The sequence below is a fragment of the Vombatus ursinus genome, unplaced genomic scaffold, assembly GCF_900497805.2.
Source record: "Vombatus ursinus unplaced genomic scaffold, bare-nosed wombat genome assembly UNPS02014778.1, whole genome shotgun sequence".
NCBI lineage: Eukaryota > Metazoa > Chordata > Mammalia > Diprotodontia > Vombatidae > Vombatus > Vombatus ursinus.
Window position 1 is genome coordinate 2,598,220 of NW_020954556.1, and position 11,178 is coordinate 2,609,397.

General features: G+C 37.1%; 1 protein-coding gene across 1 annotated transcript in view; it reads left to right on the plus strand.

Annotated features, from left to right (window-relative positions):
* The first annotated feature begins 876 nt into the window (after positions 1-876).
* SLC18A1 (solute carrier family 18 member A1) overlaps positions 877-11,178 on the plus strand; it is a 26,203-nt gene continuing 15,901 nt past the window's right edge. The window contains exons 1-4 of the mRNA XM_027865534.1: positions 877-888; positions 2,553-2,667; positions 3,511-3,868; positions 4,943-5,001. Coding sequence (XP_027721335.1) covers positions 877-888; positions 2,553-2,667; positions 3,511-3,868; positions 4,943-5,001 — 544 coding nt within the window. The remainder of the gene's footprint in view (positions 889-2,552; positions 2,668-3,510; positions 3,869-4,942; positions 5,002-11,178) is intronic.

Consider the following 11,178-nt stretch of genomic DNA (forward strand, 5'->3'; position numbering starts at 1 on the left):
TCACCTATGTGAAGGTGACTAAGGATTAAGCTGCTTATATTTTTGAGGAAGAGACAGCAGAAACATAATAACTGCTTTCAAATATTTAAAGGATGCTTATGTGGAAGAGGGAATAATCTTATTTTATTTGGCCCCAGAGGGCAGACCTGGGTGCAGCCTTGAAAGGTGCAGAGGTAGAGTTAAGTTCAACAGAAGGGAACACTTCCATGCAATTAGTAATGTTCCAAAGTCCAATGATACTTGGGAAAAGAGTGAGTCTTCTACCACTTGAGGTCTTCAAACTGGTGTTGAAGGACCACTTGTTAGACATGTTGCAAAAGGAATTCCTGTGCAAATATAATTTGGACTAGATTATCTCCAACATTTCTTTTAGCTTTGGGATTTTGTAAATCACATCCTGCTCAAGTTTTCTGAGTCCACAGCTCGAGATAATTGTAGATGGGCAATTATTTGAAGACTTTTTTATTCTGCAAAACTGTGTGTAAATTCATTTTTCACTGGTGGCTCAGTGATTGCCTTGTGAGGGCTGCTGAGTCTTTAAAACATCTAATCCATTCTAAAAACCTGTATGAAGAGAGAGACTTGGGCATTAGTTAAGAGTCTGATGACAGATAAGTATTGATGAAAGCCAGCTGAGAGTCAATGTATCTTTGCTTAGGATAATCACTCCTTTTTTTTTTATCTCTTCCCTAGTCCTGACTTCCTGCCTCTGACGTAGGATGCTGAGAGTCTAAAGGGAACCTGTTGGAGGTTCCAATTAATTCTTTGTGGGAGAAAGACACTCACTGTCAGATAAAAGGCAATAATAAATCCATCTATATTGCCAGTTTCACAGAACATAGTTTCTGCTATTAACAGCTGGTACTTCAGGTCACAATGTGCTTTAAGGTAAGAGTTTTATTCTCTTGGATGTAACATGATCCTTGCTTGTGATTCCTCATTCAAAATACAAAAAGGATTTGACTTAAAATCTATGTTACTCTTTTACTTGTTACCTAATTTCCCTTTGTTCCTTTTGTTCAGGTATTTCTCACCTCTTTTCTTTCTCTCTTTTCTTGCGTCTCTCTGTATCTTTGCCTCTTTGTGTCTCTGTTTTATGTTACTGTACCTCTTGGGCAACTTTTTTTGAAGCCTAATCTCTGCATATGAATGAAAATCATAACTGAATTCATGGAGTTCTCTGCAAAATTATTTATTAAACTTCATTTTTTATCAGGGAAAGTATTCTGATTCTGGCACTGAAGTTAATGCCATCATTATTGCATAGTGGATATAGACTGTTGGACTTGAAGTCAGAATAAAAGTTCAGATCTTGCCTCTGAGGTTTATTAGATGTATGACCATGGACAAGTCACTTAACTTTTCTGAAATTAAGTTACTTCTTAGATGAGAGGGTTGGACTAGATGTCTTTTTAGGCCTCTTCTATGTCTAAATCTATGATCCCATATCAATCACTTTGTAGATCAATTGATCTAGTAGGTATGCTGTAGTTTCAAGAATATTCCACTTTCCTGTCACTTTTTATAATGGACTATATTTGCATTTGAGGAAAACACATTATTGTTGGGATCTTAGAGGAAATCTAATGCAAATTTGAGGCTGCCTTATTCATTTGGATCCCTGCCCAAACAAATAGTTGGTATTGAGTCCCTGACAAACCCTAACATTGATCTTATTTTTCATTTTTAAAGTATATCTTTGATTCTACCACAGTCATTAAGATAAAAAGATTCACAAGAAAATGAAATTTGCTCCAGAAAGTATTCAATCAACAAAGATTTAATGTGTGATCATGAGCCAGTGCAGGATAATTATATGAAATCTATTTACATTAAAAAAAAACTGACCATGAAATTCTGTATTTTAGCTACACCAAATAACAAAATCTATCTGAGGAGGGTCTTGCAGTAAAAACAAGGAGCTGAGATGCTTGGCCTCTGCTTGTAGCTTTCTTACTGCCAAGTAGAGAAGCACCATGATATAATGAAAAGGGAATTGGACCAAGAGGTAGAAGCCCTGGATTTTTGTTCTAACTCTGCTCCTAAGTAGCTGTGTATCCTTGGGCACATCATTTCCCTTCTCTAGGTCTTAGCTTTCTCACTTGTAGAATGAGGTGGTAGAATGGTGGACGAGATGACTGCTGAGATTCTCTCCAATGTTTCTATGATGAATTTTATGATCTAAGCCATTACTGATTTTGATATCCCAGTCTCCCCAGTATTGTAGGATTAGTCTGCATCAATTGCTTACCAAGAGGGTGCTCTGAGATTCAAATAGAGTAAATGGTAATTATGGAGGATAGTTAGAAACAGTGAAAATTTAGTTTAGTTGGATATTTAAAAGCTAAATATATAAAAATAAAGTCAAACTAATGGACTTGGAGTCCATTACACTTTGGATAGATATCTAACAGAGAATTTTGGCAATAGTATATTTCTTCCCATTCCCAAAATGAAATGGGAGACCTGTAGCTCTGAGAGAATTAATTAGGTTCTGGGGTAGGGGTGAGGTGGAAAGACAACAGCACGATGGACTTTCTACCACATTCTAGGCTATCTTCTGTACTTCCTGCCGATGGCTGAAGGAGGGAAGAGAATCCCAAAAGCTGGTGCTGGTGGTGGTATTTGTGGCACTCCTGCTGGACAACATGTTACTGACTGTGGTGGGTATGTTCTGGGATCGTCCCTGGTTGGGGTAAAGTCCTATAGTCTCATCTGTGCTGGTCACATCTCTTACCACAGGAATATTGGCTCAGAGGGTGATGTGGTTTAGGAAGGAAGGATAAAGACTGGTGCGTCTTAAGCATGCCAAATGGAGGGAGTCAACTTCAAGGCAGATGGATGTGAGGTGAACTTCAAACAACAGGAGAAGGAATTAAAGAAAATCCGGGCATTAGGCAGAATTGTAGAGTTCACCGAATACTCCATCCTCATCCTTTTATTCTCCCTTCATCATCCTCCCAAGGTGCCCTGTAGGTTTATACTCTCTCCCCCCCCCCCCCTCAGCTGCCTATAACTTCCAAATGTGGAACCCTAATGGAGATTACCCATCCTATTCTCTGGATTTTCCCAGTTTCCATTCCATCAAATTATTTGTCTAGCTTCCCATTCCCTTTGTGCTTTGTTTCCCCACTCCAGATTATAGTCAGATAATCCGGTTTGATTTAATCTGTTCCTATGCAGTAAGAAATGCCAATATGTTGTCACCTCTGGGTAACATACTTTTGAACAGTGGCCACCTGGATGTTTTATTAAAACATCTTATCTAAGTCTGAAGGAGCAACTCTAAAAGTGGATGTTTTTAGGCACAATAACAGTCAGAATGCTTTTAGGTAGGCAAGCCCTTGCTGCAGGCACCCTTTCAAATCTCATCATGTAGACCTACTTTACATGCACAAGTACCCTGCTTTTCCAGCTTTTTATCTGGACCAGATAGAGGCAGAATCACAACCTGCCCTGTCATCTGTCACCTACCCTGTCACTTACCATCTGTCTTTAATTGGATTCTAGTGCCCATCGTTCCTACCTTCCTTTATGCAACTGAATTCAAAGGCGCCAGTATGTCAGAGACTTTGCCCTTTGGCAGCAGTGCCCCAGGGATTCTCCACAATGCGAACTTTTCTTCCATCTTCTCCTACTTTGATAATACTACAATGGTGGTTGAAGGAAGCAAACACTCAGAAAATGAATGGATGAATGGTACATTTGGCACCCTACAAGGCATTGGACCCAGCTTGGCACCTAGGAACAACTGTCTGCAAGGTACTGAGTTCCTGGAGGAGGAGAACCTACGGGTTGGACTTCTGTTTGCCTCAAAGGCTTTAATGCAGCTTCTGATTAACCCCTTTGTGGGGCTCCTCACAAACAGGTATATTTTAATAGAGACCCCAACATCCCAAGGTGGTTGGGAGCTCAAGCATCTATTTCTATCAAGAGACATTATTTTTAAGCTAGAGGAGGAGATTGGGGAATTTCAACATTTCTGGTCCCGTTGGGGAAAAAGAAAACTTTGAATATTTATAATAATGAAATACTCAAGTCACAAGCTTGAGTCCCAGATCTGTTTGCAGTATCCAGTGGCTTGATGCCTTCTAAACCCCTAATCAGGTTTGAACCAAGAAGGGAGAAGACACAGGATGTGCCCATATCCTGTCAATGCTCTAGAGCAGTGTTGGAGAACCCGCGGCCTTGAGGTCACATGTGACCCTCTAGGTCCTCCAGTGTGGCCCTTTGACTGAATCCAAATTTTACGTTGTTCTGGACCTAGGAGGACCTAGAGGGCCACATTAGGCCTTGAGGCTGCAGGTTCCCCCACCCCTGCTATGAAGTGTGATCTTTAAACAATAAGGGGTTGGAAATAGTCAGGATTTCATTGTCATGACCTAGAGTGTTGGTAAACATGAATAAGATTATTCTGAACTTTCAAAGATACACACATACACACACATATATATATATAACTATACAAACGTATACGTGTGTATGTTTACCTATATCTATATATGTAGAGATAGACATATATAGATAGGTAGATAGATAACTTAACTGTGATGATAGTGAGGAAAGAATATGTAATTATATGGGTATATACAAAAATTTGAGCCTGAATCTAGATTCATGTACTGGATGGTCTCTTATTCACATATGCAAATGAACATGCTAACCCTGCCTGGGATATAAGTGCATGAGTATGAAAAGGTACATAGAATATCCTCAGACTTTGTTATCCCTCTACCCCGAAAAAGCACAACAAGGTGGCAAATATAATGTAGCTACAGATAGCAATAGATAGTAGGTATAGATATCCCCTATTATCATCATACATTCTCTTTTCCATTTTAAATATATATGTGTGTATGCATGTATATACCTACAAAATATCCAAACTCCCTCTAACGTGAAACATATACATTTCTTAGAGTTGTTTTTGCTTCCCTCTTAGGATTGGCTATCACATCCCCATGTTTGCTGGCTTTGTCATCATGTTTCTCTCTACAGTCAGTAAGTCCTGAGCTTCTCTTCTTTGGCTTCCTTCAAATTCTATCTTGTAAACAACAGGTAATGAGGCAGGGTCAGATTATCTCAGAGGATAATCAGAAATTTTAATTCAGAGTCCTTGAACACACACATCTGAGCTATTTGGTGTGTGTGTGTGTGTGTGTGTGTGTGTGTGTGTGTGTGTGTGTGGTCAGGAAAGGGAATGGAGGGTAGGGTCCTGGCAGGAACAGAATAGCAAAGGTTTGCCACTTCTGCAAATCCATTCTAGCAATGTAGCATCCTGGGAATTTGGTAGGAGTTACCCAATCTTGGAATAAAGGAGAGACACTGGGGGATGGTAAATGGGAGTGGAAAGTGGGGAGGGGTAATAGGGACTTAGGAAATCATGATCACCATTAAAATGTGGAACCTACGTGTCAGTTGTCTGTGTGTACTCATGTCTGTCTATCTATTTAATACCCTAGACAGGATTAATATAATAATATCACATTTTTGGAAAGAGAAAGTTACAGGTTTACGGTAAAGTGAAGGTTGATGAACAGAAGATGAAATTATAGCTAATGGTAAATTTTCAGAGAGTCTACCAACAGTCAAAATAAAGTTGATAAAGGTTATAGGCAGCTGAAGTTCAATCAAAAATGAAAGAGAAAGACAAATAATCTCCTAGAAGTAAATATTGTATATATTTATAATAAAAAGGAGATTCAAGGAAGACAAATAACAAAATGAAATAAGTGAAAAGAAATGGTAAAGGTCAAAGGCTGGTTAATTTGTGAATAGCCAGATTTTAATACAGGTATTACCAAGGGGGCAACTGAGGTCGTTGTTGGTAAGCTTGAAAAGTGAATGAAGTGTAGTGGATTGAGTGCAGGGATTAGAGCCCAAAAGACTTGAGTTTGAGTCCTCTCTCATACACTCACCAGTTGAGCAATGCTAGGCATCTCTTAGCCTTCTGGAGCCTGTTTCCTCATATGTATAGTGGAGTTAACGATAATAACACCTACTGCACAGAGTTGTACTAAGGATTAAAGGAATGAATGCATCTAAACCCCTTTATAAGCCTAAAAGCACTATGCAAATGTGAATTAATATTAGCTCTCCCTTACCCAATCCATTTTCTCCTTTCTCTTCTTCCACCTCAGCTTCTTATGTTATTTTATCCCCCATTTTACTTTTTCACCTTCCCTCAAAAAATCAGCTTTCACAAACATTTGTTGCTCACCTACTATGTGCAGAGCAATTTACCATTTCTACCTTTTTGTATCGCTAAAACTTAGAACAATATCTTATCCTCCTCCTCCTTTTATTTATTTTTTTATGGTAGGAACCTATGATTTCATTGGCATGGGGAACTCCTGATATAGAAATTACTTTCACTAAAGCAGTCTGATGTCACCTGTAACTTATAGTCTTAGATAGTTAGTTACCCGGGGCACTGAGAGGCTAAGTAACTTAACCATGTTGAGTGATTCAGCCATGGTTAACCATGTGGTTAACCATGTTCAGTCAGTCAGTGTCAGAAGCTGAACTTGAACCCAGGTCTTCCTAATTCCAAGGCTGGCTCTTTGTCTCTTGGCTCTCCTATCTGCTCCATGAGGTCTCTCTTCTCATACACACTAAGTGCTTAGCAAATATTTGTTGATTTAATTGAACATCTACTGTGCCATCAGAATTATACTAGTTACTATGAGGTAAAAGAGTATATCACTAAGTCTCATATAAGTAGTTTCAAATTAAAATGGTGAGTATTTTGGAGCAGATAGCTTTTATTTATTGGTGCTATTGATCTCTTAAGCTTTATTTCTCTTTCATTTGCCAATGCAATTACATATTAGTCTGAGCAAAGGAATAGATAATGTACCTTGGAGACTGCAAGAAGCCTGATTCCCCAGTAGGCAATAGGGCTGATAACCCTGCTAGGTGTTAAATGCCGATGGAGTTGAGAGAACAGATAGATAACAGTGAAATGGGAAAGTCAGGGGAAAATTTCACAGAGAAGATAAATCTTAATCTAAGCCTTAAAGGATAGGTAAGATTTAAAACATGGTCAGAGAAGGGGGAAAGGACATTCAAAGTAGGACGAAGATACAAGTGAATAAAGGGACAAAAGTTATGTTGACTCTTAGGCTTTACGTAATTTCTATAATAATAATAACAATAAAAATAATAATTAAGCATGATGAACAAAGAGGTTAAAAATGTACAGAAGTACTTTTGGAACAAATAGATCTAACTTTACAAACCAATAATAATGACCAAAACTAGGTATTTGTCGAATGCCAATCATTAGTTAATAAGCACTGTGCTAAACACTGGGGATACAAAAAATGTCAAATCAAATTGACAAATATTTATTAAGCACCTACTATGTGCCAGGCACTACTAAATGCTGGAAATATAAAAAAGGCAAAAAAATAAATAAATAAACAATCCCTGCTCTCAAGGAACTCAGAATCTAATGGGAGAGACAACTTAAAAAAAAAGTATACAAACAAAATATATACTGGAGAAACTAGAAATGGTTTTAGAAGGAAAACACTAGCATTAAAGGGACTGGGTAAAGCTTCCTGAAGAAGCTAAGATTTTAGCTGAGACACAAAAGAAGTTGGGGAAGCCAGAAAAGCCAGGAACTAGAAAAAAAAGGAAGGAGAGAAATCCAGACTTTAGAGAACAGCCAATGAAAATGCTCAGCATGAGGAGATGGAGAGCCTTTTAGAGGAACAGAAAGGAGGCAACAGATTAAAGGGTAAGTGGAGTGAAATAAAGTATAAGAAGCCTGGAAAGGTAGGAAGGGGCCAGGTTATGAAGGGCTTTGAAAGCTAAATACAGGCCTTCTTATTTTTATGTATATATTTTATTTTTTTCTCAATTATATGTTAAAACCATTTTAAACATTTTTTTAAAGTTTTGAGTTCCAAATTCTGTTTCCCTCTTCCCCTCTCCCCTCCTGCCTCCCTGAGACAATAAGCAATCTGGTATAGATTATACATGTGCAATCATGTAAAACATTTCCATATTAGTCATTTTGTATAAGACTCAAAAGAAAAGAAGAGAAAGAAAGAAAGAAAGAAAGAAAGAAAGAAAGAAAGAAAGAAAGAAAGAAAGAAAGAAAGAAAGAAAGAAAGAAAGAAAGAAAATACCATGCTTCAGTCTATATTCAGATAGGATCAGTTCTTTCTCTGGAGGTGGATAGCTTGCTTCATCATGAGTCCTTTGGGATTGTCTTAGATCATTGCGTTGCTGAGAATAGCTAAGTCATTCCTAGTACTTCATCATATGATAAAGACTTTTATATTCTGTCCTGAAGGTAATAGGGAGTAATTGGAATATATCGAATATGTGTGTGTCTGTGTGTGTGTGTGTGTGTGTGAGACACAATCATACCTATGATTTAGGAAGATTTCTTCAATAGCTGAGTAGAGGGTGGATTAGATTTCAATAGTCCAGGTGATGAGGCCCTTCACCAGGGTTGTGGTAGTGCCAGAGGAGAGAAGTGAAAGTATATGTAAGATAAATGTTGTATAGGTAGAATTGACAGGACTTGGCAAAAGATTGGATGTGAGAAGTGAGATTGAGGATTCGATGATTCCTAGGTTGGCAAAGCAAAAACGTGGTCTTCTATCTAAAGGAGCTTACATTCAAATGTAACTGAAAGTGTTTTATCTCCAGATGCCTACGAATTAGCTATGATTTCAGATCAAAATCATAAACTGCTCCATGGATGATACCCACATAAACTCAAGCAACAAGTTGTTGACAGAGAAACATAAGTCAAATGGCTTAGTCATGCAAGATTTATTTATGGAAATGGAGGTTTACGATAGTGATTTAAGATTATGTCATTACCACCAGAAATTTTGAAAATGATATCCATAAGGGGCGCAGACTTGTTGATTGATGAAGATTGTGCAATGAATACTGTGCAACATATCATAGCAGGTCACGAAAATTCTGTATCTACAGGATATCTAGAAAAACATGATCAAGTGGCTAGAATTATACACCAGAAGTCTGTTAATTTAACAGACAACAAATGCCCACACTACAAACACAAATCCCAAAATATCCTTGATATTTTGTACAAGAACCAGAGCACTATTGCAGACAAAACTGTTGTCTGCAACCACTGAGATATAACATTGATCTATAAAAATTTAAGACCATTGCTAATGGATGTCACCATACTAGGAACTCATAATCTCCAAACTACACAGAATGAAAAGTTCTCAAAATATAGAGACTTTGTTGAAGAAATTAAAACTGTATAGCAATAGGATGAGGCATATGTCATACCTGCCAGACTATCAGAAGATTCATTAGGTGAGTCTACAGAAAAACTTAGAACCAAATATCTTCAGTCAGTTACATATCCTGAGCAATAGTCCACAGAACATTTAGTTATAAAAGAATAATAGCAGAATAGCAACATGTCTTCAGACCATTTCTATTTGAACCCCATCAAAAAGATGAGAATGAGATAATGATAGTTCAGACATACAACATTTCAACATGTTTTTATTGATTTTGGTTTTGCATTTTCTAAATTTCCTCTGTATTTCTCTCCCTCACCACCCCACAGAACCATCTGTTATAATTAAGACTTTTTTTTTAGGAGAAGAGGAAAAAAATTCAGCAAAACTAATCAACATATGAAAAAAATCTGACATAATATGTTATGGTCCATACCTGTGGACATCTACTTCTGCAAAGGATCAGGTCCTCTCATATCTCATCTTTGGGAACAAGTTTGTTCTTTATAAAATCACAGCATTGTTTCAATCGTTTCATCATTGTTCTTTCATTTACATTCATTGTACATGCTGTTTTCCTGGTTCTGCCTATTTTACTTTCCATGATTTTCTATTTTTGTCATGTTTATCATTCTTTTGTTTTTTTAATTATATTTCATTTTTTTCCATTATCAAAAATCTACCTTCCTTACTGCCCAACTATTTCCCCCAACCAAAAACAAAACCCATTACAAACATTTATAGTCAAGCAAAAGAAATTTTCTCTTTGGTCATATCTTAAAAAAAAATAAATGACTCCTTTTACCCTCTGAGTTGCTTCACCTCTCTATCAGAACGTGAGTAGTACACTTCATTATTAGTCTTCTGGAATCATGTACCACAATTTATTTAGCCATTCCCCAATTGATAACCATCAACTTTGATTCTAGCTCTTTACTATCATAAAAAGTACTGCTATTCAGGCGGATTTCGGAAAAACCTGGAAAGATTTGTATGGACTGATCCTGAATGAAGTGAGCAGAACCAGGAGAACATTATACACAGTAACAGCCACATTATGTGATGACTAACTTTGAGAGACTTAGCTCTTCTCAGCAATGCAAGAATCTAAGACATCTCCAAGGGACTCATGGTGGAAAGAGCTATTCTGGATGCAGATCAAAGCATACTATTTGCTCTTTTATTTTTCTTCTGTTTTGTTTTGTTTCCTCTTTCTTGTGGTTCGTCCTATTGGTTCTAATTCTTCTTTATGGCATGACTAATGTGAAAATATATTTAATAGGAATGTATATGTAGAGCCTATATCAGATTGCATGCTGTCTTGGGGAGGACAGAGGAAAGGGAAATGAGAAAATTGGGAACTCAAAAGTTTATGGAGGTGAATGTTGAAAAATAAAAATAAATTAAAAAAGAAAAGAAAAAAAGTACTGCTATAAATATTTTGCCATATATGTGCACTTTCTTTTTGTCAACTACCTCCTTGAAGTATGTAACACTAGAATCTCTGGCTCAAAATTTATGGGCATCTGATTCATTTTATTTGCATAATTCCAAATTTCTTTGGAATACTTTTACTAATTCACAAGTGCACCTCAGTTCACCTATCTCTGTGTATTCCCATCTTTTGTTATCTTTGTCAATTTGCTGAGTGTGAAGTAAAATCACAGGTTTCTTAAGGTTTTTATTTCTCTTATTATTAGTGGTTTGGATCATTCTTTCATATGATTCTTACTTCTACAGTAATTTTGGTTCCAAAGGGCTTTAGGGTCCATTTCATCTTCATAACAACTTTGTGGGAGTAAAAAAAAAGTCCATTTTATGGATGAGGAAATCAAGATTCAAAAGGTCCCATCACTATTAAATGGTAGAGCTGGAATTTTAACACATCTTCTGGTTTAATATTTGGTGTTCTTTTCATTGACTCCTCTTC